Below are 27993 nucleotides of genomic sequence, written 5' to 3'. Positions count from 1 at the left end.
TAGAGGGAAAAAATAAAGGTGAAAGTTATTTATCTTAAGATGAAAGAAACTATTTTTAAAAACTCCCATCTCTTATATCAGGGGGTTAAAAAAAGAAAGTGTCACTTCCCTTCTGATTGTACATTTCAGGGGTTTAATGCACTCTGGGGCCCTGTACTGCTGTGTGTTTATCACAGGTATATATATTTAAATAAACAAAGACCTCCTGATGCATTTTCAAAAATGAACACATTATAATTTTAAATGCTAACTTACTCGGGATTTTTATTTACACCTGTGGATGAAATCATTTTGAGCAGGTGAGGGTAGAATCGGTCTTACAACTACTTTGTTAGGTGATTTTAAGATGTTGACAGTGAAATGAAATGAGCCTCAAGCAGAAATTTCTTCCAAGTAACGAAACCTCCACCACCGTGGTATGGCTTGCCCTGTCCATATCATAGCATGTCAGATGGCTCATGGCGTGAATTTAGAAGGTGTTATAATCCTGTGGCACAGTGGTAAGCAGGAAAAGCAGAACGCAAAACCGTGTGCATCTATACGGACAGAAAGATGTAGTAACAAACTCCATAGGAAATAGCCTGCAGGGAAATCCACAAAAGGTTGGCAGTGCTTGTCCTGCCCAGTGGTATTCTGCTTAGATTTTTCTGTGTTTCTCTACTTTACAAATTATCCTATAATGAGCTTGTGTTCGTTTATATCCAGACATAAGCCTCAATTTAAAGAGAAGGGGGAAAAAAGCCACAAAACTATCACAGTCTTCGCTCCTAGCTGAGATGAAGAGTCTTCACATCCGAAGACCTTTGGAGAAGATGAGAACCTTTGGAAGTGTCCCTGAAGGGCGACAGTGAGGGATGATGAGGATGGTGGTGAGGGTGGTGGCAGTGTGGCAGTGTGGGATCCCCGTGCCCTGTGTGGCTCCGTCTCCTCCTAACCTAACTTCCACCTCTATGAAATCTCCCCCTCCCTCTGCTCTCCATTTTACAGTTCCCCTTGCAGAAAAATGTTTTGATTGTCCTTGAAAGGCTTTTTAGCCCTTTGTTATTTTTTATTATTATTAAAAAAATTTTTTTAACATTTATTTATTTTTTGAGAGACGGAAACAGAGCATGAGCAGAGGACGGGCAGAGAGAGAGGGAGACGCAGAATCCGAAGCAGGCTCCAGGCTCTGAGCTGTCAGCACAGAGCCCAAGGTGGGGCTGGAACCCACGAACCACGAGATCGTGACCTGAGCTGAAGTCGTATGCTTAACTGACTGAGCCACCCAGGCACCCCCCGCCCCACCTTTGTCATTTTTAACCATCTTGTTCAGGAAACCCATGATAAGTAACTTGGGAGAACACAGAGGAGAGGTTACCAGAACCAGGAGCCGTTCTGTTGACAGGAGTGCCTGTGGGTGTCCCTTCCCTTGACTCTGTAAAAGCAGCTAATGATTAGCTGTTTGTGGAGGCTGAGGAAATGTCTCTGTTTGCTTTTGATCTTCCTCAGCATGATAATGTTTAAACAAGGATGAACACTCGCCCAGAATTCCTTTCGGGTGCCCATGGAAAGAGCGTGTTCATGGAGCTGATCTGGAAGTGGCCCCTGGGCCGAGTGATGAAGGGGCTGTAAGTTCACTGCCTCTCCCCGCTGATGAGGAAGGATGGGGCCTGAGCTTTAGAGCAGGGGCTGCCTTATGAAGCTCTGAGTGCTTGGCTCTAGGTTACAGAATGGGCACGTCCCGCCAGTGCCTGGTCCCTGCCAGGAGGTAAGCTGTGGTCTGATGTGGTGACCTCTCCAGAACTCTGTGTCCCCGGGACCCCGGGGGCACTGATGATGAAACTGACTCAGTTCCAGAGAACCCCAGATTTGGAACGCGTGTGGTACGGTGCCTGCACCACATACACCATCGCCTAGATCGGTTGGCGGGCTTGTGTTTTCTGAGCTTTCTCCCCTCTGTGCGTTTCGGCCTTAGAGCTGGCCAGACCCGGTTCCCATCCCACGTGGCCCACTTGCTGGCAGTGAGTGACCTTGCCATGGTGCCTGGTTTCCTCAGGGGTCAAACGGGAGCATTATTACCTGCCTCGCGAGGTTATCAGTAGGAATAAATGTGATAATCTGTGAAAAGTGTCTGTCAAATTATTGGCACTTACTTCCCCTGCCCTTCCCTTCCCCCTCCGGGGCTCTTACTTTTTTACAGGTTTCAGAAGCTGACTGGGCTGTAGGTTACTGGCCACCTGTGTTTCTGACTATTGTTGGACTTAGCCAAACTTAACCTATTAGAATTACTACCTATTAAGAGTATGCTCTTATTCCAGGCAGTTTAGCGAGGGGTCTTCCGGGTGGAGCCAAGGGGACATGAAAGAAAGCGGATGCCGTTTTTTGGAAGAGTGGAATCCACTCTCATGGTTTGGGGGAAAGGCCTTTGGATAGTTCAGTGTCCTCTCAACGCAATCAGCTTCTCCGTGGAGTTCATACAGCAATTATCACAGAGAAAGAGGGAGAGAGGAGTTTATAAGAATCTTATATTTCCTCTCCCTACGCTTCCTTCACCCCTCCCCCCTCCGGCTTTCCCTCTTTTCTCATCCTCGCCTCCTAGAATTCCAGAATCGTATGGTTTTGGAGCTGGAAATGCCCTTGGACGGGTCATCTCCTCCCGTCCCTGCACTTGATGGATAGGGAGACCAAGACCTAGGGTCTCAAAGCTCCTCCTCTTCTTCTAGCCCATGAAGGTGGCCCACTGAGGAAACTTGCGAAGCTAGAAGAAACCAAGGCCAGTTCTTCCTTTTAATGTTGGAATATGGTAGTTGCTCAATGAGCCCCCAAGGAGCAGAGAGAATGACCGACGCTCCCCCTCGGCAGATTCCTGACCCTGTAGGGAAGGCCCTGTAGGCAGTGCTGTAGCAGTAAAGTCAGAGGTGCTCAGAGCCCTGGAGAACCCTCACCCTATACTGCTCTCTGTCCCACATTGCACCTGTCTCCCTTCAGGGATACGTGCCTGTGTTTGCATTGACCTAAGACAGGGGCTTCTTTCTTCTATGATAATCCTGGCTCTTTGGGAACATAGGGCATAAGCCACCGAGCAAACTTTATCTCTTCTGGACAGATTGAGACAAAGAGGAGGTTGAAAGACTTTTCGCTTTTGCTTTGTGTCCATGTTACACTGTGTGTGTGAGCCCTTGCTCTGCAAAGAGGCGTGCCAGGGCCATTAAGACCGCTGATAACCATTAAGGCACTTAGCTCCTAGGAGAACCAAGCAATGTAACTGAGTACTTCACTGCCCCATCGACCTTCAAAATATCAACATTCTAAAGGCTAAATAAATATCCCAGGAAAACTTTGCAATAGGCTTGTTACGCTTAGAAGGCCAAACATGGTTCTTATTGAGTTGATACTGAGATGTAATTTGCTTTTGCGTTGGTGTTTTCTTTTAGAGTACAGTGACGTTTTTTAATGACCTCAACCATTCTTTGGTTTCACTCCAAATGGGATCATTTACAGATACCCATAGATGTGCTGGCTTCTATTATTGTCCATGGCATTTCCGCCCTTGGAGATGCTGGCAAAGATAAGCCCTTGCTTACAATTAACGGTACAGAAACTGTTGTCTCTGTCATTTGCTCCCATGCCTGTGGCATCCAAATGAAAGTTCAGTCTCTTGACCTTGCATGGTCTGAGTCAGGGACTTCTTTATTTTATGATGGCAATTTATCTTTTTAAAGGAAGCTCACCTGTGCTGCTTTATCCATCATATACTGCGTTTTCAGAAGCTGTCATTGAGTGTGCAGAGAAAACTAGCGGTTCACATGTGGAAAACTCACTGTCCAGGAGGTCACCTCCAGAATCCATAAAACAAGCAAAAACAACCAACTCAAAATAAAGCAACTTTATCTGGAAATTTGACCCAGAGGGTTCCAAGTGAGGACACCCCTCCCCCGCCATCCAGGATGCAGGATAAGGGTGGCCATTTGGAGTTTGCTTTTGAAAATGCCTGCCAGTAGTCCTAATAGTCTGTCTCCAGCTAACTCTGTGGGCACCGCTGTAACACATCTTAATACCTAGCTCACAGGTATTTTAAGTTAACTGAACGGGGAAGACGAAAGGACCACTGAGTTTGGTGGTGGCTGGACAGGCCACCGAATGAAATTAGATTGCTTTTCCTATTTGTGTTTCTCACTCAGGACCGGATGAGCAAAGAATATTTGTTTCAGGAAGGGGGAGGAGTAGAAAGAAAGAAAAAAAAAAAGTCCAAAGGTCCACAAACAAATCGCGGTTGGTCTCAAGCCTTGGAACCCTTCTGTCACTGCAGAGACAAGCTGAGTCAGCTGATCCAGGGCGCAGCACATCTGAAACATAGCCAAGAGTCTTTTCTCTTAGGACTTGGCATTTCTGAATGCCTATGCCTTGGGCATCTTGTAGATTGGAGTTAAAATCTCTGACACTGAGTCCCATGATTGCTGAGCCAAAGAGCAGAGGGGTTTGGTGTTGATGAAGCTGGCAGTGGGGTGGGTGCGAAAGAATGACGGTATCACCCATGTTTGGTCTGAAGCTAGAGAAACAAGTCCAGCCTACGGTCATTCTTGTAACTCATCTTGGGAGAGAGAAGCCATAAGGTGGGATCCTCAGGAGACCTCTCTGATTCATCCATTCAGCAAGTATCTGTCACATGCCTCCTGTGCGCTGGGCTCCCTTCATGTGTTACCTCATGGGATTATCTGAGAAGAGGCCCAGTCAGATGCTTGCACGGTGTGGGGGTGATAGCTGAAATGGTAGGTTTGTTTTGAATAATGAAAACTGTCTTTCCAGACCACAGGTATGAAAAATATGAAGGCTGAGTTCAAAATAAGCAATTGCAGAGCCTTGTCTGAGTTGCTCATGCTTCAAAGCTGATCGGGGATCCTGTGAGAAATGCACAGATTGGCTCTAACCTCAGAGATTCCGATTCTGTGAGGGATGGAGTTCACAAATCTGTGCTTTTAAAAACAAGAACCAGTGTGATTTTGATGGAGGCAGATGGTGGGCTAGCCCCCAGGATTCTAGAAATACGTTTGTAGGGTCGTAGTTTTGGGTTGTGCAGGTCAGCTCCCTGGGAGATTTTGTCCCAACCCTACACACCCCCCATTTCCACCCTTTCTGCCCCGGTGAGCCTCTTTTACTTAGAAGAGTATTGTTTCTACCTGCTGATATGTGGACGAAGCAGAAAATTTGAGAACCAGCTGTTCTAAATAAAACAATTTTAGGCAGAGTTCAGAGGGAGGGCTCTCAGAGGTTGCTTTTGTTTTCCTGTGAAGTTTTCAGGAGGAAGGACCCAAGGATCCGTCCAGTAAGGCGGGCTGGCCTCATCTGGGAGCCTGCCCTACTCCGTCTCTTATACCTGCCTGGCCAGGAGATAGAGCAGTGGGAAGCAGACCTCAGTTCAGACCCTCCTCTAACTCTTCTCCACCGTGTGATCTTGACTGGAAACTCACATATGGCTTAAACTTTCTGTGCTGTAGTTCACTCACGAATAACTGGTAGGGTGTTCGCCTCATGCAGGCCAGCTGGGGCAGGTAATAGGGACGATGTCTACAAAACAAGGAAGGCTCCGAAGCAGCCTTCTCAAACTTGCCAAGCTTGTAAATCACTCTGAGGTCCTGAGAAAATGCTGATTTCAAGGCAGTAGGTCTGGGGTGAGCCTGAGACTTTGCATTTCTGACAGACTCCCAAGTGAGGTCATTGCTGACGGTCCACGGACCGCACTCTGAGTAGCAGGAATCTAAAAGGTGCTCTTCAGTGTTGCTGTGAACTGGTAGTGCAGTCAACTAAGTTAACAAACTGGCAATTCTTTTTTCAGCCCTAGAAATAGAAGACAGTCCTACCCCTTACCTAGCACTGAGGTCTGTGTGTGCAGATGTGGGCATAGAACGCTTCTAGCCATAAATAATTTTCCCCTGGTTCCTTAAACTATTAATTGTCTCTGATAATATGAGATACTGAATAAGAGGGTGTAGCGGGGGGATCGTCTACTCTGTGGGCTGAGAGAGGTTATCAAGATCAAGGCTTCAGATGTACAAAATATAGGTAGCCCTTAAAGGTCAGGAATTAGGGTTCCTTAAATCTCCTAGAGTTTACCCACGAAAGAAAAGCTTTTAGATAGAAAACAAAAGGAGAATGTCTTTCCCTCATCTGATAACACCAGCTTTAAAATTGTATCCAAGGCACCTGGAGGGGCTGTTTAAATGCAGATCACCTGGCCCCCGCCTGGAGTTACTAACTCAGTAGGTTGAGAGGGGCCTGGGAATATGCATGTTTCATGAATTCCCAGACGATACCGATGATCACACTTTGACTAGCTGACTTTAGGCTCCAAAGGCCTTCTCTGAGAGTCATAAGCATGGAGAGCAATGGAAGCCTGTGTCCCTTCTTCCTTCGCATGCTAACCCTTCCGATCACAGTGGCGTTGCCCGGAACGGGAGTGTTTAAGTGGGGCTGGCGTTTACAGCGTGAACGGGAGATTCACCTGTCTTCAGGTATCTGAAGGCTCTCTGAGGGTTAGGAAAGATGTGATTTGTGGCTCCTACATGTTGCAGTTCCCAGCACAGCAGGGTCCTGCGGGTTCTCTAATCTGGGTGGCTGGCTAATCACCGGAGGGGGTATCTAAAAATAGAGCCTCCCCAGGGTGCATCCTGAGAGATTTGGGTGAGCAGCCAGGTGCGGGACTCCCTGCGTGGAGAAGAGCGAAGCACCAGATGGACTTTCGGAGCTTCTCTCCTTTTTAATGATTCTCAGATTCAGCTCTAATGATCACTCAGCAAGCAAATGATTCCCTGGCAGGAAATTGGACCCTTTGTGGAGTCCATTTCCTCGCTAGATTCCCTAAAGTTATAGTCAATACATTCCGGCTGCATTTTCCAAAGTGCTTCGTTTCCCATCCAAGGATGGCTTCCAGCCAAGACCATCTGGCCAAGGGGATTCATCTGGGGTGAAGGCCCTCATTAGGAATAGCACACTGTCCATGGTCGGGAACCGATAAAAGCCCTAATGATCAAATCCCAAAGAGAACACTTCTCAGGCAAACTCAAAGTGAGGTTAAAATTGAGGCAATTATTTAGATAATCAGCTGCAAAGAGCAGTCCCCCCGCCCCCAATTTGTGTGTCATACACGGACTGGGGAGTGCCGTCTTCCCTGGTTTCCTGGTTCACCAGCAGAGGCTTGGTGAGTGTCAGGGGGCACCGTGCTCAGTGTCAGCTGAGCTTTATAAAGGCGACTCTGGGAGGTGCCGGGTGGCTCAGTCGGTTGAGGGCTTGATTCTTGATTTTGGCTCAGGTCATGACCTCACAGTTCGTGAGTTGAGCCTTGCATCAGGCTCTGCGCTGACATTGCGGAGGCTGCTTGGGATTCTCTCTCAATCTCTCTCTCTCTCTCTCTCTCTCAAAATAAATAAACTTAATAAAACAATTTTTTTAAAGGTGACTTGGGTACAGTCTCTGTTCTTTATGTTATCTGCTATCAGGGAAAGGCAGACACTTAACCGTCTAACTGTAAAGGCAGAACCCCAAGAACAGCACATCTCTTTTTTGTTTAAGATTTTTGAAAGTTTATTTATTTTGAGATAGAGCGTGCAAGCACGAGCTGGGGAGGGGCAGAGAGAGAGACCGAATCCCAATCAGGCTCTGCCCACTGTCACCACAGAGTGCAATGCGGGGCTTGATCTCATGAACCGTGAGATCATGACCTGAGCCGAAATCAAGAGTAGGATGCTTAACCAATGGAGCCACCCAGGCGCCCCTGCTCTTCTTTTTTTTTTCTTTAAGTTTATTTATTTTGAGAGAGAATGGCACGTATCTAAAGTAGACCTCCTGCCATGCTTCCTCCCTTGCCCAGGGAGGGATGCTCATCTTCCCTCCTAAAGCTAAGCAGTGTGAGGCCCCACCCAGGAGGGGCCAGGAATGCAGCTCTCTGCAGCTGAGGTGCTCCTGCAGAGGGCTGGCAGCTGACAGCTGTTTGCCCACAGCACTGCCTGCCTCTGGGGCAGAGGCTTGTGAGGGTCTGGCCAGCTGCAGTTCTCCAACCTTCTCAGGGATCAGAATCACCTGCAGGGCGGGCTCGTTAACAACAGGTCACCGGGCCTCACTCGCCTTTCTGATCCAGTCGGTCTAGGATCAGACCCTGGCCAGAGGCTTTCTAACAAACTCCCAGGTGATGTTGAAGCTCCTGGGCCCCGGGCCGTACTTTAGGAACCACAGGGATAGCAGCTGTCAGCATGGCCATCACAACTTAGCCAGAGGACACATGGAGGGTGACTGAATGACAGAGGCAGGAAGACTTCACGGCTCTGCTGGTGACCCAGGTGAGAGAAGATGGGGCTCTGAAACAGGCCACGGCCAGGGGACTAGAGAACAAAAAGGGCGAGCTCCGGACCCATGAGGCGGTGGAATCAGTGGGCCAGGCCGGAGGAGGAGAGGGACGAGTCAGAGCAGCTCTAAGGATGGAAATACCGGGAACTGAGATAGACATGGGGGGAGGGGAACGGCAGGTCCCTTTGTGACCCCGTTGGGCTTGTGGTTCTGTGGAGACATTCAGGTAGAAATGTTAAAAAGGTTGTCGAAATGCCGTTCACACCTTGGGAGAGAAATCTGAGCCGCAGGTACAGGTTTGGGGGCTTTCGGGACAGAGGTGTAAGCTGAAGCACTGAGCGAAGTGAGGTTAGTTGAGGACAGCTCACCGGAGAGGGGGTGGAGAGGCGCCCAGGGGAGCCAGAAGACTCACTTTGTAGGGCCGGACACAGAAACGGGTGACTGGCATGCTCCGACTTGCATGACACACGGTGTCCCCCCAGAAGGGGTGGAATCCGATGCTGGAGCATCTCACAAACGAAACCCAAATGTGACAAACGCTGGGGCCCCCTCAAAGGAACCGTCGTCAAGGGGCTGGCTTGTGACTGAGGCGTGAGTTCGAGGAGCTGGTCCACCTCTTTGGGAGCACGTAGTTTGTTAACCCTTCATTTACTTGGCCGGTGCAGTTGTCTTTTGCCTTGGTGATCAAGTCCCTCTGTGGTTCCCATGCCATTTTGGAGGAGCCGCGCAAGCGAAAAGCAGCACAGCCTATAAACACACGTGGGGTGTCGGAGCCACGACAGCGGGGCTTTCTTCTCGGAAGAGCATCAAAGCGAACATATGGTGGTTCTAGATGGAGCGGGGGCGGGGGGGGGGGGGGCGGCTTTTCCACCTGTGAGCTAGGCTCGGGGGAGAAAAGACCCCCACGTATTCCTCTTCCTTCCTCCACGTTTGGTATCTAGACCCTCCTGGGACCTTGAAACCACCGGTTTTACAAGGATCGAAAGGATTCTGACAGCTTGTTTTGAGCTATCTGTGCTAGAATGCTACAAAGTGAATTGATTACTATGAACTAAGAGTCCCCCCCCCCCAGGTGATAATTGTGCGTTTATAGGTAGTTTGCTTTTTAATTTGTGGGGCTTTTTTAGTCCTCTGCGTCTTCACGAACCCTAAGAACAGAGATGAAGCCCGACAAGCCTCTGAATAAGGCTGACGAGTCAGGCTCAGGCATTTCCTGGCTCCTCCAGCTTCCCCCAGCTGGGTGTGCTTTCAGTACGAACACACACCAACTTGTGCTCTGTCTTTGCAGTTCTGTACGGAGCTAAACCAGCCTCTCCTGCCCAACATCCGCAAGTGGAAGCAGCCCCGGGGATGCTGGAAGGCCGTTGTCGCCGAGATGCCCTCCACGCCGCTCCAGAAGGTACCTTCGTCTGCAAAACTTGGATTTTATCTCCGTTTTGTGGAAACCTTTCTTTTCCCTAATCACAGACATTTAAAACTTTCCTTTGCCAACATCCCTGGTGCAATTTTGTGTTGCTGCACATTTCTTAGCTCTTTGCTATTCGTTGCAAAATGCCCTGGTTCTTGCTTCATGTTTCGATCGGGAATGGATGGCTGCCCAGGCGGAAACGGGGGTTTGGGGTGTTGGGAGGAGAGGAGAAATCCTGTCTGGAGCCAAGGCTGCAAATGGGGTATTTCTGTCCTTTGTCCTCTTAATCCTGTCGCCACAGTTCTATCCTCTGCCAAGTTTGTGGAGAGCCCATTGTTCATTGACTGAAAACTTCAAATTCACTTAATTCATAGGCGAAGCATTTGCTTTTGGTGGTAGAAATTGTGCACATGGAAATGTTCTGTGGACATTTTGAGCAGATTTTAATTTTGAGTCTTCTTTCATTGGTATTTCCCCTGTGGCTGTGGGTAAATCACTGTAAGGGTATGTTTTCACTCTGACAGATCTATTCAAGACTGAGGTTTTTACTCATTTGGAATGTTTGATATTAGTGGGGTTTTAGATTTTAAAATAGAGTTCTGGTAGCTAATCTTGAGTTGGAAATTGTGTCATCACATAGTTTTTCTATAAATGCAGATGTTGTATTTCTTTCTCTCTAGTATATCCAACATGTTTATAAACACACAAATAGCATTTATGTGAGGGATATTGAGATTTGGAACTTTTAAGTTATAAATATATACTGGCTTAAAGTTATCTGATTAATTATTGACAATAAGGTCTCTTTTTTTAGCCACGACTTAAAAAGGTGATATAAATCTTATTTCTCTGGGATTTATGTTTTGGAGTGTAAATTGTTACTGTAGGCGATAGCCAGTGTACTTTCCCCATAGGCTGGAAATTAAGCCAACTTGGAACGTGTCTAGTCTTTACCTCTGTAGCCCTTGGTTGTTCCTACTCAGTCTACATAGAAATAACACTACCACCTTGCCTTTTTCTTTAATGTTATTTATTTTGAGAGAGAGCGAGAGAGTGAGCATGAGTGGGTGAGGGGCAGAGAGAGGGAGAGCGAGAATCCCAAGCAGGCTCCACACTGTCCGCACGGAGCCTGATGTGGGACTTGAAATCGTGAAACAGTGAGATCACTACCTGAGCCGAAACTAAGAGTCAGACGCTTAACCAACTGAGCCACCCAGGCGCAGCCCCCCCTTGCCCCGCCCACACCTTGACTTTTTAAAAAAATAGTATCTTTTAGGTGGGTTCATTAGGATCTTATAGTCCATTTAACACTCTTTATTTGTCCGCTGAAAAATTAGAAAGGTTACTGCATGCCAGGCACTTTGCTACATGCCAGATAGACATCGGTAAGAAAAACAGACCTGGTGACACAGCCCTGCCTGTTTTCACTCATTGTGAGCCCAGGGCAGGGATTCAACCTGAGCTGATGGAGCCCCTCCCTCTGGGAGCTCACAGCCTGTTGGAGGGACGAGGCAGGAAACCCTGCTCCAGCTTGGGGCATCAAGGCCATTGGAGAACAGTGTGCCGTTGCAAGGAGACCCGAGTTCAAGCCACTTAACCTTCTCAGCCTCCGTTCCTTCATTTCTAAAATGGGAGCAATAGCCCCTTCCTTAAGTCACTGGGTGGCTGTAGGATTTAAAAAGATAATGTGCATTGAAATGCTTTATTAACTGCACACAGGCCAGGGCCTGGCAGCGTCCACGTGAGGCGGCAGGCTGTGCCAGGCTGCAAGGCTGTGCCCACGCACATGTTGCCGTGGAGGGTTGTGGGCCTCGTGTGGACAAATCTTCTGGTCTCTCAAAAGATACACATACCTGGATTTTAATGCGACATTTACTGAATCTTAAATATGGGCAGATAACCTAAAAATTCTTTAAACACTGTTTGATAAATTGTATCTGTGAGTGGCACACGTTCGATCTCTACCCGAGACGGAGATGGGAGAGGGGTAGCTGCACCTGCCGTCTGCCCCATGCCTGCAGTGACGTCCACGCGCCTCCCCTCAATTCTCAGGTCCTCGCCCCACAGCTGGAGGGACAGCTGCACATGAGAAATTGCGATCTGTAAAGACAAAACGACTTGCCCCAAAGTCCTCTAGCCGCCGCCAGGTGGAGTCAGCCCCGAACCCCATTTTAGGGCTCTGGCTCTAACACCTGATCTCCCGTGGCCCAGCTTGGAGGCACAGCAGTTCTTCTGGAGGTGGGGCCTCCTGGGTCCCGGGGCTGGGAGACGCTCCCAGAAACACCCGGTCCTGCTGGGAACGTGGGTGAGCAGGTGTGAAAGGCCACATTGAACAGGAAGGTGCCTACCGGGAGGGCCCCTCGGGCAGTGGGTCGTGCACACTGGGGAGCCACTGAAGGTTCTTCGGCAGAGCTGACCACCTGAACGGTACTTTAGGAAGGTTACTCTGGCACCACTGCTTGAGAAGCAGTAAAGGGGGGATAGCCCTCCCAAACCAAAAGGGCAAATCCCATTTCCCTCACTTTGTACCCAAGGAAACAGGTTTAGAAAAGTGGGGGGGGGGGGGCTCCCGTAGTCCCACAGCTGAGTGACACAGGTGGCCCTGAGATCTGGCTCTTCCGATTCTTAAGCTGGTGCTCTCTCCAGTGGGCGGGCAGGCCTATGGTTCTATAAATAGCAAAGCATGCAGAACACAGTTCCCTGTTCGCCCCTTCCCTCCTCCTCAACACAAGTTGGTCTAGTTGAGGTGCTGAGCCCAGCAAGGCGTGCGGCTGGGGTCCAGCCGATGTTGGGGACTCAGCAGAGGCCACTTACGTTGTGCAGAGTCACTTCCTCTCTTTTCGCAACGAGCACCACCGGCCCCTCCAGCGATGCCACGGGTCCCGCTGCCAATCTCGGGCGGCAGAGCCTCTAGATGCTGGAGTGGGTGGGAGAGGAAGCTTTTCCTCTTTGCAGAAGGCCCCCAGGGATAACACTGAGAAGCTGGCAGATTCTGAAGCCGGAGATGGCAGCGTTTAGCACCAAGCCCTGGGACACTCCTGACACGACTCTCTGGCCCTCATGGGGCCCTGCACCGGGGCTGCAGACCTGTCCACCCGCAGAGGGCCCTTGACCACTTCTAAATCATTGTGACTCTTAGCACTGACCTCCATTCATCCAGCAAATATCTGAGGATTTGCTAGGTGCTAGGTACTGATGTACGCAGCCACTAATTGGTAAGCAAAGCCTACCGCTGAGAGTCTTCTATTTGATTCTCAACATTGCTGCTTACCAGCTGTGGGATTTTAGGGAAGTTACTTGACCTCTCTGAGCAGCTGACCCCCTGCCTGGTAGACAGGGATATGAGTGTCTGTCATAGGGATGTGATGATTAAAAAGATAATTCTGTGCTTAGTTGGAGCCTCCCTTCACTTCACCCCCAAAGAGATAACAGCCTAGGCCCCTCTGGCTCCACATAAAACTCTGAAATTGGCAGCGTGGGAAATTTGGGGCTGGGGGCAAGGAGGAATGTGCTGTGGCTTTAGGGGTGTGCTTTTGTTTCTGAAACAGTCCCTGTGCATGTGATCTCAGGACCCAGTGCAGAACCAACTGTCCCCCCCCCCCCCCCCCCCACACACACACACACACACACGCGTCTCCTCCTGGTTTCCCCTTCCTCTTCTCCCAGCTTGGGGCTGAATCCTGATTCAGACTGATAGCTCTTCCTCTCCCGCAGGGGGCTGGATTCTCTGGATTCCTGTGGGACTCTGCGGCCGGGGTGGAGCTGAGAGACGCCACCTCACAGGAAAGTTCACCTGGCAACGGGCATGGGAAGCCCATGGGTCCCAGCCCGTACCTTGCGAGGTTCAAGGTACCATTCCATGTTTCTGTGAAGGTCTACTTCTAAAAGCTGGGGGGGAAGGGTCCCTTTCTAAACTGCGATCCAGAGCGGCTTCATCTTTTTGTCTTGATTTCATTCTCTTTGAGGGTCAGGTCAGCATGTCCTCCTGGGGTTCCCTTGGCCGGTGAACTTGTCCAGAACAGGAATGAGAGGGATTGGGGGTGGGGGGCGGTGAGGACTCTAGCTCTGATAACTCTGGCATCTGGGCACAGCAGGTCAAATGGCTGGCTCCCAAACCTAACGCGCATCAGAATCACCTGGGGGGCTTGTCTTAAAATCAGGGATTCCTGGACCGTCCCCCAAACACACAGAATTTCTGGGAGAGGGCCCAGGACTGCCTGCTTTTCAAAGGTACCTTCAGTGCCTCTTCATTCCTCTGGCATTTGGAGATCACTGGATTAGAGGACAGCAGAATGGGTTCTGAGGATATGCTTCTCCTTACCAGGAGGTGGAAGGGTGGGGTGGGGGGTTGGGGGTGGGGAGGGGAAGACCCTCAGGGGGTCATCTGGGTTTGGAGGGGTTCAAGAGGAGCTTCTGGGTTGTGGAGTCAGGGCAGCCCCACCACTGACCTCTCCAGATGAGCCCTTCCCTACGTGAGCATCGATAGGAGCAGAGGGACTGATCTGAGCTATCTCTTTGATTCCTCGGGATGCACCTGGGATACGTCACGAACAACAAACAGAAGCTGGGCATTAGGAGGAAAAAAGAAGCCAGCAGCCAAAATAGATCTCCCAGTTGGCACTCAATTGACCTTATCCCCATGGCACTTACCTGTGAAATGCAGGGTCAGGCAAGAGTGGTCCCTTGCCACAGAGCCTAGCAAGCTACCTGCTGGGTGTTTGAGCACCCCCTGCCCCCCCCCCCCCACTTCTGTGTGCTCCAGAGCAGTTCTGGAGCCTGAGAGTTGCCTCAAATCCCAGCACGGTCTCTGGCGGCATGTGGCAGGGGCTGCCTCTGTGCTGGGAGCTGTGTTGGTTGCAGCTGGGATCTGGACCAGGCTCTGCCCCCGGCTGCAAAGTTGCTGGGGTTCTGTGTGCACACGCACGCCTGGGGGTGCCTGTGGTTGTGCTTAGGAGATTGATGTGCAAAATCTGCCAGTTACCCTCTTTAAAACCTCCTAGTGCTGCCCTGGATTTCTGTTTTATGTAAAGTGGCCGCACTTGCTTTGACCTAGCAGGGCAACAGCCAGACCAACCGGTGTCTCCAATTTTGTTTATTTTTTAACGTTTATTCATTTTTGAGAGAGAGAGAGAGAGAGAGAGAGAGAGAGAGAGTGCGAGTGGGGGAGGGGCAGAGCGAGGGAGACACAGAATCTGGAGCAGGCTCCAGGTTCTCCTCCTAGGCAGGGTTTCCCTGCCTGTGGCCTTAAGGTGGTTTCTCTGTGGTCAGAGCCACAGCTGCAGAGGGCTCTCCAGGCTGGGTGGTGGTGATGGTGAACTGGGGTCATGTCTGTAAGATGAAATGAAGTGAAGCCTTCACTTCCTGGGGGCTCCCCCTGCACCCCTGTCCTTCCTGGCAGTATTTAGCGTTTGTCACCATGACAAATGGAAGGGCAGGATTGCCAAAACCCGAGCAGCTGAGCAAAGCTGCCGTGCCCAGGAGACCCATCTCTGTGTGTTTCTGTACCTGCCCACCATGACACCTGCCCTGGGGACCCAAGGCTGCGACATATCCCGTGCTGCCAGGCTTCAGCCAGCTTTCCTGTTCCTTTGAAATCTGGTGAAAGTGAGCAGCAGGGCACAGTGGTCTCCAGAGAGAAGAGAACACAAAGGGGGCGGGTAGGTGGGATGTGTGTGGGGTGGGGAAGGAAGTGGGTCCCAGCGGTGGGTCCTGGCAGAGGGATCACGGTCTGGCCCTAGAGTGTAAGACCCCAGTCTTGCTTAACCACCAGCTGCGGGAACCACTGCCTCCTGTTTTGTGGTTGCTTACAAGGAAAAAACAAAAAACAAAACCTGACCTTTCCAGATGCACCTGGTTTTCCAGACCCTAAGTTGGAATGGGGGTATGATGTCCTACAGGGGCCTCAAAAGAATCCAAGCACGATCTGTCTTGCATTATCTCTTGGGTGTGAGCTTGCCTTGTTTGTGTTTGCTGTTGTCAACATCGTGCAGGAAGCTGTTCCTAAGTCAGAAGCAACGAATACAGGAAATATGAGCATCTGAGCCTCTCCCTGTTGCTTTGTTTCTTCTTGTCTAGGTGGGAAGCAATGACTTGACCCTTGTGAACCTTCACCTGGCATCCATGGTCCTCCCAGGGGGCGACAATCCAAGCAGGAATCACAGTGACAGCCACCGCTTGGCTACCTTTGCACAGACCTTGCAGGAAACCCTGAAAGGTAGGAGATTGTCTTTATCCTCGGCTGGGCCGACAAGTCCCACTTCTGCAGGGGGCAGACAGGGGGCTGCCTCTTCGGAGCATCCCTCCGATCCCTTAGGCTGACAGGGCTGTCAGCAGCAGTGCATGCTGGGGGCACAGAAGACCGTCTGTCACAGCCCCTGCGTCTCGTGGAGCCCAGCCACCCCTGTACATGGTGACACCTCCGTCTCTGGGCCTACCATGCACACTCCACACTGTCAGCTTTGGGGCTTTTCAGCCTCTCTTTGATGGAAAGGATTAAGGGGGAAAAAAGTGACGACACCCTCCCCCGTGACAAGTCCTCCTGCGTTCAGCTGCTGCTGTGGTGATGCCACCTGCAGATTGGCACGTGCTCGTCTTGTGAAGGAAAGACAGTTGGTGACTGGGAAAGTCCTGATTAGCACAAGGTAGATTTTTTCTCCCTGCTGGGATGCAGATCAGCCCGGAGCTCTCAGAAAACCCACATTTAATCTTGGCTCCTTCAGTCGCTGTAGGACCTCAGGGAAATCACCACACTACTTGTAGCCCGTCCAGTCAGGTACTGGCCAGCGCTCGCCTCAACAGGGGCGGCTGGGGAGGCGTGGTGGTGATCTGTGGATGTACCGGGCACACAGTGAGGGCTCAGCGGACACGAGCTGACTCAAAACATACCAGAGGTTTGAGAGAGCAGTGAAAAGAGCAGAGCTTCAGTAGGAAGTGGGCTCTCTGTTTCCAGGCTCTGCCGCAGCAATACAGAAAATTTCCCCTGTGCAGGGTTGACCAGAAGGAAGAGTTAACGCTGCTGTAAAGACTGGGCTTTTTGGCTGGACTTTTCAGAGCCCTGCCCTTCTCTAGGTGGGCGTTTACAGCCGGAGGCCCAGAATTGTCTTAACGTGTTCTTGAGTTTTCACCAATAGTCTCTAGTTTTCTAAGCCTTGTCCATGTTAGATTGGCCCCTCACAGGGGTGACTCGTGAGAATTCGGCTATAAAAATAATTTGGTCAAATTAGAGCTTTACATTTGAAAAAGACTTTTTGATTGTAGTAAAACATACGTAACAGACACTTCCCATTTACCGTTTTTTTAAAGCGTTTGGTGGCAGTACGTGCATTTACATGGTTTTACAACCATGATGTCCATCCGTCTGCAAGACTTCTTCATCTTCCCAAACCGAAACTCTGTGCCCATTCAACACGAGCTCCCCACCGCCTCCTTCCCCAGCCCCCAGCAGCCACCCTTCTACTTTCTGTCTCTATGAATTGGAGCACTCTAGGTACCTCGTACAAATGGAGTCATGCGGTATTTGTCCTCTCGTGGCTGGCTTACTTCACTTATATCGTGTCTTTATGGTTCATCCATGTTGTAGTATGTGTCACAATTTCCTTCCATTTTGGGCGCCTGGGTGGCTCGGTCGTTAAGCATCTGACTTTGGCTCGGGTCATGATCTCACTGTTCGTGAGTTTGGGCCCCGCATCAGGTGAGTGTGAGCCCCGCTTCAGGCGAGCCCCTAATAGAAGCTTCTCTATCTCTTTCTCTCTCTCTCTCTCTGCCCCTTGCTCACATGCACATGCTCTCTCTCTCTCTCTCAAAAAAAAAATCCTTCCTTTTTAAGGCCAAATACTGTTCTGTTGTGTATATATACTGCATTTTGTTTATCCATTCATTGGTCAGTGAATACCTGGTTTCCATCTTTTGGCTGTTGTGAATAATGCTGCTGTGGATGTTGATAGGCAACTTACATTGTGAACCAGGATGTGCTGTGACTAGCATTCTACTTAAATCAGGGGTCTTCAGGCTAAAAGAAAAGTCACTAAGATGTCTAAGCTGAGATACTCCATCCAAGAAGCAGCTCTGTGGGAAATTGTTCACCCACAGCTTGTCTCTAGCCTATTAAAAAGATGACTTCATAGCCTTTAAAATCTGTGGACGTTTCTGTTCTCGACCTCAAGCTTTTCCTTGTCTGTACACGGAAGCAGAAAAAAAAAGATGCCAGTTCATAACTTCCCTGATAACATCTCACTGTTTTTTCTGACATCCAGAGCGCGGTCAGGTTTTCATTCCAAGTTGCCAAGGGACTGTTGACCCATAGCCCAGCTCGCCTTGACTTGTCCGGGTATGGACAGTGACTCATGTTCCCAGTGCCCTTGTGCTTATAACTAATATCCAGTTGTTAACTGGTGACACAGCAGACCCAAGGGTTCAGGAAGTTCTCGAGCGTGCCCAAGGTGCAAGGGCAAATTGATTATTAGCAGACGTGGCTGAGCTAAAACAAAGACTAAGCTTTTATTCCACAGCTATCAGAGCAAACAGAGCCAATTTGATTAGTGAACTCTGGGCCTTTCTGCCTTTGTCTGGAATGCGCATCTGGGTTGACCTCAGCGTGTGGTGTGCCAGTCCTCTGATGAGATGGCTTTCTTTCAGACCCCCCTGGGGCTCTCTCTGTGAACTCAGCGTGAAACAGGGTGCATAGTATGGCTTGGCATCTGGGTAGGACTATCCCTCAGTGGCGACCAGCTCCTGCTATTGTCACTGGCGTCCTGTAAATCTAGGAACTATCTGAGGAAGTCAGCCCCAAGCATCCTCCCTGCCGCTCCTGGGAACTAAGGATCCCATCCCAGGCGGATGGCTTTTTAGGAGAATTCAGGCCTCTGTGCACCTGTGGATTCTCGGAGGCAACGACTGTGCTTGCTGCCAGCACAGAGCCCAACGTGGTGCTTGAACCCACAAAGCCGAGAGACCTGAGCCGAAACGCAAGAGTCAGATGTGTAACTGTTCGAGCCACCCAGACGCCCCATCACAGAGAGCAATTTAACCAAAAGCAGATGAGTTGTGAGAGACCTGGATGTGCGCATTCAGAAAGAGCTGTGGTGTTGTCATTCCTGAAGTGACACGGAGCTGTGTCTGCTGACCTCTGACACCAGCATCTCTCCTGGTTTCAGAATCGCTTTTGGCCCAAACTTTTTCGGGTCTGCGTCCCAATGAAAACGTGTCTCGTTATATGGGAACGTCCTGCCTCATTTCTCCTAACCTTCAGCTTTTCTTGTTATTTAGTAAATGTAGCATCCTTGTCTTTTCTCCTTTCAAAAAGTACACCTTAATTCTGGGGGCTTTCCTCATGCCTCATTCACCCATTTGTACCATACGTGCTTATCGCCGTGCAGCAGGCACTGTTCCAGGCACATGGGGTTTTGTGATGAACAGCCGCCCACGTCCTCATGGCTCTCGCATTCTAGCCCTTTATGAAGAGCCGTGAGCTTGAGGGCTGGCAAGCCACTCAGTCTCTCAGAGACTTAGCTTCTTACCTGTGGAGAAGGTCCAATACCAGGTGAAGCCTCATGGATGGCCAGGATGAAGGCTCATGGATGGCCTTAGCACTGGCCAGGTAGGAGTTGTTCATTTTATTCTCAAGTCTGCTTTCCTGTTGAAGTTGGCACTGATTTCTCAAGTCATGTTGAGATGTTGTTGACATACAGCCTAGGGGTACCATTACATCTCTGTAGGCCACAGGTGGAACCCCAGGAGGGTCTTCCATCACACCCCCTTTTGTCCCTCATGGTCCCCAGAGCGGGTGTCATCTGCAGTGTACGAGTGCCCTCTGCTGGTGGCTTTTGTCATTTCACTTCAGATTTCTTTGCCTCTAGCCATTATTGCTGAAACACGTTGGTGTCCCGGAGAAAGACTTCCTGCAGGTCTCGGATACCTTGGGCTCTTGTTTATGAATTGCCTTTCTTAAAGACTCCCTTGAAAGCTAGGACAGACACCCTGCTAGCCACGATAATGTGGCTCCCCTGAAGGGAATCTCGAGACGGCAGAAGTGTGGGAATCCCAGAGCCTAGCTGGGGTCCACTGTCCTCTCAGAATGTCTGCTCCCTCCGGGAAGTACTTTGTGATGACTCAGTACTTCGTGATGATTAAGTTGCTTTAGTGAACATCAAACAATGGTAGAAATGTTGAAAATAAGGGGAAAAACCTCTCACTCTGGCCCTGTATTAGTCTGCTAGCACTACCATGACAAAATACTATATACTGGGTGGCTTTGACAATAGGAATGTATTTCTTCACAGTTCTGGAGGTTGGAAGTCTGAGATCAAGGTGTCAGAGGGATGATTTCCTTGACTTGTAAATGGCCACCCTCTTGTATTACTTGCATGTTTTTTCCCCCACTGTGCCCAATAAATGTTTTTTCCAGCTCTTGTTAAATATCTGGACAAGACCCTCAGGCTTTTTCTGCCATGAGATTTGGAACACCTGAGCTGGAACAGAGGCGATCTCTGCTTCACGTATCTTTCCTTTTCCAAACGGGTTACAAACCTACTCTTAAACTTTTGCGCGTATTTTGGTTTTATGTTTGTTTATTGTACGCGGTATTGGGAAAAATTGGAAGAATGAGAACCATATGCATTCCTAACCCTGGGGAGTCCAATCAGAGAATCAGGATCCCACTTAGTGGGTTATAGACAATATTGGGTTTACCTCCCACAACCTCTTAAATACCTGATTTTCTTTGTTCTACCTCCAGGAGAAAAAGATATGATTGTTTTAGGAGATTTTGGCCAGGGACCTGACAGCAGTGACTATGATATCTTAAGGAAAGAAAAATTCTACCACCTGGTCCCTGCACACACCTTCACCAACATCAGCACCAAGAACCCCCAAGGCTCAAAGTCATTGGACAACATCTGGATCAGTAAAAGCTTAAAGAAGGTTTTCACAGGTAAAGCAGAAGTCACTCGTTCTTTTTCCTGTTCAGAAATGGTGTAAGAGAGACCCATCTGAACTCATAGTTCCAGGTCCTTTGGTTTGATAACTCTGGTCAGGAGTTCTTACCGCCTCCGTGGGCATTGACAGGATTATGTATAGTTTAGGTGCCTGTATAATTATCATTCAAACAGAGCCACTTTTAAGGGCTAAGAGGGGCTGTGAAAAATAATGAAGAGGCATTCACTGATCTTCAGGAGTGGCAAACTGACTGTGTCTCAGGCAAACCTGTTTCTAGGCCAGCAGGGTACCAATTCAGAGATGAGCTGATAGCTTACTTTAATTTAAGGACACTCAGTCATTTAGCAGACACTCCTTAAGCACCATAACATTCAGGCACCGTGCTGTGGCCTGAGGCTTCCTGCCGCACTGTCTGGGCGAGGGACAGCCACTGAGGATGAGCAGACATGTCTCAGAGCATCACGGTAGGACAGGGGACATGCTTCTCACAGACTGTATGAGGATCAGGGTGTGGTAGGGAATCTGAGCGCCACAACGCAGCCCCCGACCGAGTCTGCTGAGCAGATTTTGGGTCAGGAAGCAATCGGTCGGAAATACGACGGTGACGGTAAGGTTTTTTGATGAATGGCGAGAACAGTGGTCCTCAATCCTGCCTGGTTGTTTCACTCAGTCCCAACGTGTTACACATATTATACTTCAGGGAGACATTCCACATTGGTGAAAGTGCAATTCTGGGGTCGCCTCTGTAGAAGCCTAACGGGCAGCCAGGGCTGAGATCTTCTTACCAGTCCGGACTGTGTCACCAGCTTCTACCTCTGTCTGGGTGCCGGTTGCCTGTTGGACTGTGTCGGGGAGGATCTGAAGGACGAGGGAAGCGGGTCTCAGGGGGAGTGACCGTCCTCACACTAGGCGAGATGCAGCTTGCAGAAAATGTGCGGTGGGCCGGAGAGCGGCCACAGCCTGCCCAGCTGCCAGGAGGTGCCTGCAGAGAGCGGCTCTCATCAGGAGAGCTGGACAGTTGAGAACACAGGGCCAGAAGGAAGGTAGGAATCATTTCATCCGTCCCCTTGCTGCGAAGCTAGAGACGAAGGTACAGGGAAGAGTGGCCACCATCATGGAAATGTCACGTGGGCAGGCCGTGGCTCAGCCCAGACCTGTTCGCGCTTCCACTAACGTGACCTCGCTTCTCACTGGAGGTCTCTGGCCGTGCTCCCTCACTACGCTCGCTTCTGTAACTATTCTGTTAACTATTCTGTTACTGTTTGTGTTTTTGTTTTTTTAGTTTTTTTGTAATGTTTGAGAGAGAGAGACAGGGCACGAGCGGAGGAGGGGAAGAGAGAGGAAGACACAGAATCCAAAGGAAGCTCCAGGCTCGAGCTGTCAGCACAGCTCAAACTCACGAACTGCCCTGAGATCATGACCTGAACCGAAGTTGGACGCTTAACTGGCTGAGCCACCCAGGCGCCCCTCACTGTTTTTCAAATATACTTGTGCTTTATATGTTTCTAAAGCATTAGAGTTTTTTTTTTAATTTTTTTAATGTTTATTTATTTTTGAGAGAGACAAGGGTGAGCAGGGGAGGGGCAGAGAGAGAAACACAGAATCTGAAGCAGGCTCCAGGCTTTGAGCTGTCTGCACAGAGCCTGATGCGGGGCTTGAACTCATGAACCATGAGATCATGACCTGAACCAAAGTCGGACGCTTAACTGACTGAGCCACCCAGGCGCCCCCTAAAGCATTATTTTAAGATACTTTTACTTGCTCATAAGCCTCTGGAAGAACTTTTTCCTTTTTACTCTTTCCTGTAGAACTCCATCACCTCCCTCCCCCACTTACTGCCTTTGCTTTGTGAAATAAAACTTTCACTTTGGACATCTTTGAGAGATATTTGACCTTACGTCAAATATATTTACTCTTGCTGCTCAGATTAGAAAAGGTGTATAGTGAGGAGGAGGTCAACCATAGGCCAATACGTGAATGGGCGGGAGGCCTAGACTCGGAGGGTGTGTGTGTGGGGGGGTGTTCAGTACCTACATGGTAAGCCCTCACTTGTCCAGGAAACCAAATTGGCTGGAACATTTTGTTTGCACAGGCAAGCTGGTTATCTGAGGAGTATCGCCAGGGAATCCTGACTTTGCAGACATTGAACAGAGGCCTCTTCTTGCCAGCCGGGACCCCACCCAGCCCCAGGCCTCATCTCTGCGTCTCTTTTCCCTCTGTCTCTCCAGGTCACTGGGCTGTAGTGAGAGAAGGTCTCACGAACCCTTGGATTCCAGATAACTGGTCCTGGGGAGGAGTGGCTTCTGAGCACTGCCCCGTGCTAGCCGAATTTTACACTGAAAAGGATTGGAACAAGAAGGAATGCCCTCGGAATGGCAACGGGGTCACTTTGGAGCGAAGCGAAGCCAACATTAAACACGAGCGATGATGGCACCAAATCTGTTTTTTCACCTGTGACCCGGAAGGCCCGGGCAGGGAGTTCGCCCTTCCAGGTGAAGACGAGGACTCAGAACTTTGTCTCAGTCTTCATCCTAACAACACTAGCACCTGGGCCTCGACCTGCCTGCCTTCTTTGTGGACATTTTTGGACCCCTAATGGGGGAGGGAGGTACCGGATGGTCAAATCGGAAGCACAGTGGGGAACTAAGATGGCTTCTAACGTGTGGATGCCATCCACCTCAGCAGACTCGGGCTGGCCAGCTGCCGCCCTGGGTGGCAGCATACAGAGGACAGTAGTGGGGCTGACAGGGCAAGAGAGGGCCGTCTCAGGCTGCCAGGCCCTGTCCGAGCAATGCCAGAAGCTCTCCTTTCTGACCACCAGTCCATGATGCTCTGGCTGCAAATTACATAAAGCTTTTAACTGTGATTGAGCTGAGCACTCTCCTCACATATTTTGAGTGGTGATTTTTAGTTTTGTTCTGAAAAAAATAAACAGAGATGAACATGCCTGGTTGCAGTGAGAGTCCTGGGGGAAGGGGCCGGGTGCTCCCTGGCCCGGGTGTTTTGTGCCCACTCCCGTGCCTCTGTGACACCGTCATCCGGGGAGCCTGCTCCTTTACACCCCACGTTGCAGCGATGCCTCTCGCATCCCTGTCGACCCCCTGAGATCACCATAAAATTCATTCTGTGACCTTCTCCCTCCCAGCCTGTTCTTCGTCTTCCGAGCCCTTGGTTAGACTGTCCTGTACACTGAGCCCCACTTGTGCCTCTGGACGCTCGGCAGAGGTTCCTGTGCTGGACAAGAATTCTATCAGGGTGATATCATTTCCTCCCTCCCCGTCCTCGTCACTTTTCAGTCAGATCCCTAGCCTAGAGCTGCCTGATAGTGCTTCTGAGGAATATCTGTTGATTCTGGGTCCGCAGGAAGCTCAGCCTGGGAGTATTGAGGGAGGGTCTATTTTGGGGGGCGGTCGGGCAGGGGGGCAAGCACATGTTAACCGCCACCAGGGGCGCTCCCCTTAGATGGCGTGGTTCTCCCTGAGGTCTCCCATGAGACCAGGATTATAACACCCACTTCACAGCCAAAGGAATGAAGGCTTAGAGAGCTTAACCTCCTGCAGCTTACACAACCGGTAAGTAAATAGATGGAATCCAAACCCAGCCCAAAGTCCAGGCCCACATATCAACTCTACACTTGCCAACAGCAGTGCTGTGTAAGTAGCACGGTTGATAGTGAATGTGTGAGTCATGAGCCTGGATCACCTGGGTTATTCCAGGTCACCATGGGAGCTGAGGGTTTATTCTTCTTCCTCACTGAAAACCTGATGCAGACCAGCACCCAGAAACTGTTGTCACCACAGAGTGTGATCCCTGCGACTCGGGTCTGGGGCTGGATGCAGTGAAAGAGGCCCATTTTCCACCAGAGACCATCTTTGGGACTGCGCAACTCCAAGGAGCATCACTGATCATGGGCCCAGGAAGGAAGGCCTTCCTTGGGGCTCTGAGCGTCCCTGGGCCTCAGCCATGCCCGCTCCGAGGGACCGTCTCTCCAGTAGGAGGGTGAGTAGTGCCTCTCCCTTGGACTCAGACTGGACAACTGGAGGCACGGAGTCTGTGATGGCTGAGCCTTGACCCAAAGAGCTCTAGTTAGAAGGAAACAACATGGCAGGGAGGAAAGGGTGAGCTCAGCTTCCCAGCTGAGCAAACCTTTTTTGGTGCCTCATCTAGAGTGCAGACCTCCACCAGCATTTGCCAGCCAGCTGCCCCAATCCTTTTAGCCAGGCTGACTTTTGCACCAAAACTATGGAAAGAAAGGCCTCTTAAGTGAGAGGAAGGGAAAAGAAAGCCAGTTAAATGGCCCTGATGAAGGCCATTCTGTTTGAGCTGGAGGCAGACTCAGCAGCCACACCTCATATGCAGAGTGGCCTCAGCTTTAGCTCCTAAGGTCCAAGCCATTGCTCAGGAAGCTGTGTGCTGAGGCAGCTCTTCTAGTTCGAGACCCAGCCCTCCTAGTTTTTGCTTTGGGGGATGGTTTGGGCTTGGGTTTTGCTTTGCTTTGTTTTCTTTCTTCTCGTTTTTGCTGTCTTCAATAGATTTTATTTTTAATTTTTTTAATGCTTATTTATTTTGAGAGAGCGAGAGAGCAAGCAGGGGAGGGGCTGAGAGGAAGATAGAATCCCAAGCAGGCTGTACACCATCAGCACAGAGTCCAATATAGGGCTCGAACCCATGAACAGTGAGATCATGACCTGAGCCGAAATCACGAGTCGGATGCTTAACCAACTGAGCTACCCGGGTGCCTTAATAGATTTTATTTTTAAGAGTAGTTTTAGGTTTGTAGGAAACCAGAGCAGAAAACACAAGAGTTCCCGTACTCCCCCGGAAGAGTTTCCCAAGTTGTTAACATCACTGTGGTATATTTGTTACCACTGATGAAACAGCATTGTACATTATTATTAACCGAGGTCCAGAGTTTACATTAGGGTTCACTCTGTACATTCCATGGGTTTTGACAAATGTATAAAGACATCTATCTACTTCGATCCAAAACTCCTCTGTGCTCTGCCTGTTCATCCCCTCTCCCTGGCAACCACTGGTCTTTCTACTGTCTCCGCAGTTTTGCCTTTTCCAGACGCCATATAGTTGGAGTCATACAGTCTGTAGCCTTATCGGGTTGGTTTCTTCTCTTAGCAACCCGTGTTTAAATTTCCTCTCTGTCTCCTCATGGCCTGACAGCTCATTTCTTGGTATTGCTGAATGAGAGTCCGTTGGATGGAATGTATCTGTCCCCCACTGCCCCCGTGGATTGTTACTACGCCCTACCCTTCTCCAGAGTTTCCTTCCACCCCATCTCCAGCTCTGTGCACAAATGTAACATTTCCATCAGATTCTTCCTTCCCTCCCCATTCTTTTCTTTCTTCTCCCACCAGGATTGTTGGAGAAGGGACCCCACTGCGAAGCCACTTTGTTGGAAAAGCCAAGAGGATGTTTAAGAGGATTAAGCACTAGGGAACCGGAAAGCTCCAGGCACCAAGCCGAAGCCCTGGCATCCTCCCTGGGCCTCGCTCACAGGAGCACTGCAGGCGACCAGAGCCCCTCCTCTCCTGCCCCAATGGAACCTTCCTCTCCTGACAACTGTCCCACAGAGGTCCTGTTATCTGAGAGCTCTCATCCTCTCTCTGTGCAGGAGCCGGTCAGTAGGGCTGCCTCTCTCAGTTCTGCCCCACCAGCCTTGTCCTTTACTGTCAGCAGACTTAGTGGGACTGACTAGGAGGCTAGCCAGAAGCCCTCCTGTGCCACAAATAATTGGGCCCAAGCTATGACTCCCTCACTACTGCTTGGAAGATGTCAAGGGAAGCAAAAAGGGCGTGGCCCTCAAGAGAGGGCTGCATTCTTTCAAAGCCAGAGGGAGGTGGTTTTCTTTGTGTTTCTTTGGATCTAACGGTTGGAGTTCTCCTCCCCTGCTCCCACACAGACACCGTCCCACTCGAGGGAGAACCCAGCCTGGCATATGTCTCCACCATTGTGCGATGGGAGGTAAGTGCGCATCACAGGTGACTGTCACAGGGTTTGCTTTCAAAGGAAAGGAATTAATGGCTTCCGCACTGCTCACTTATCTTAAATAATCCTTGCCCTCGCTTATTGGCTCCTTCCTGTCCTAAGCACCTTACACTTTTAACTGCTTTTATTCCTCAGAAGAGTCCAGTGAAGTTGGTACTATTGTTTGTGTGTTCTTTTACAGATGAAGAAACTGAGGCACAGAGTAGGTAAGAGACAAGGGACTCTGGTTTCACAGTGATTAAGGACTACAGTTGGCCTGGGACATGTCAAGCAGACAAGGAAGATTATGGAAAGAAAACAAGTGGCCTTGACAAAGGCAGGTTGAAGTAATGCAAAAGGGACAGGCCAAGGAGCTTCTGCTGTGACATCCTGCTTTCCAGAAACCTCTTGGGAGGCCGAGTAGCCGAGAGTGACTCAGCGTTGGTCTTGCCCCAGCAGCACACAGACTGAGGAAAACAGGTGGGAGAGAGTCAGGGGTGGCCGGGTCCCTCGGCCATCACAGCCCCAAACAGCAAGGACAAGATCTGAAGGCAGCAGGGAGGTGTGGTCTGGGGGGACCCTGGGGCCTTTGGCTGTTGCCTCCAAGGGTGTCTCCAGCTCCTCCCCTTTTATCTGAGCATCTGGGTGGCCAGCTAGGGTTTGGTAACATGGACAATTCAGGCCCATGGGAGCAGTGAAGTTCAAAGGCCTGTAAAAGAGAGCAGCAGAAAAAAAAGCGCGTGCTACTTCGTCTCTGGAGAGTTCTGTCCTTGTGTGACGGTGGTTGCCTATGGATGGGGAAGGAGGGAGAAGCGAGACAGAGATACAGCCTCAGACCTTTCCCATCTGCTTGTGTTTTCCTGAGTTTGGGGCCAAATCACACAAGGCAGGCTTCACTTGCTGCTTTGGGTTGTGGGGATGCTTAATAATAGTGTCTGCTGGGGCGCGTGGCTGAGTCAGTTAAGCAGCCGACTCTTGATTTTGGCTCAGGTTGTGATCTCATGGTTTGTGAGTTTATGCCCCCAGTCGGGCTCTACACTGACAGCATGGAGCCTGCTTGGGATTCTCTCCCTCTCTCTCTCTACCCCTCCCCTGCTCATATTCTGTCTCTCTCCCTCTCTCAAAATAAACTTAAAAAAAAAAAGTGTCTGCTGAGCAAGCTGGGTTCCAGTTAATAGTCTGTGTTGGAATATGGACTTGCCCAGGCACCCTGCTGACTTTCGTTATGATGAATTATTTAATTAAGTGATTATTGTGGAGGGCAGGGAGCAGAAAGGACTCCGGTTTTACTGTGATGAGGGAGTGCAACTGGCTGGCATTGCGTGATAGCATCAGAACCTGTAGCCTTGGACAGAGCC

General features: G+C 50.0%; 1 protein-coding gene and 1 long non-coding RNA gene across 5 annotated transcripts in view; both read left to right on the top strand.

Moving 5' to 3' along the window:
- The window catches only part of EEPD1 (endonuclease/exonuclease/phosphatase family domain containing 1), a 204985-nt gene extending 181383 nt beyond the window's left edge, over positions 1-23602 (top strand). For all 4 annotated transcript variants that reach the window (XM_086692630.1, XM_086692619.1, XM_086692624.1 and 1 more), the window contains 5 exons: positions 9605-9715; positions 13439-13573; positions 15800-15938; positions 20457-20651; positions 22885-23602. In XM_086692630.1, coding sequence (XP_086548756.1) covers positions 9605-9715; positions 13439-13573; positions 15800-15938; positions 20457-20651; positions 22885-23084 — 780 coding nt within the window. In that variant the 3' untranslated portion in view covers positions 23085-23602. The remainder of the gene's footprint in view (positions 1-9604; positions 9716-13438; positions 13574-15799; positions 15939-20456; positions 20652-22884) is intronic.
- A 1802-nt stretch (positions 23603-25404) lies between these two features.
- Positions 25405-27765, top strand: LOC147583127 (uncharacterized). The gene is made up of 2 exons (XR_015245622.1): positions 25405-26632; positions 26838-27765. It is a non-coding gene; the product is annotated as an uncharacterized LOC147583127 (long non-coding RNA).
- Positions 27766-27993: the final 228 nt, after the last annotated feature.

Source organism: Puma concolor, chromosome A2 (assembly GCF_028749965.1).
Source record: "Puma concolor isolate L17-30 chromosome A2, mPumCon1.1.hap2, whole genome shotgun sequence".
Taxonomy (NCBI): Eukaryota; Metazoa; Chordata; class Mammalia; order Carnivora; family Felidae; genus Puma; species Puma concolor.
This window is presented reverse-complemented; position numbering and strand designations above follow the sequence as displayed.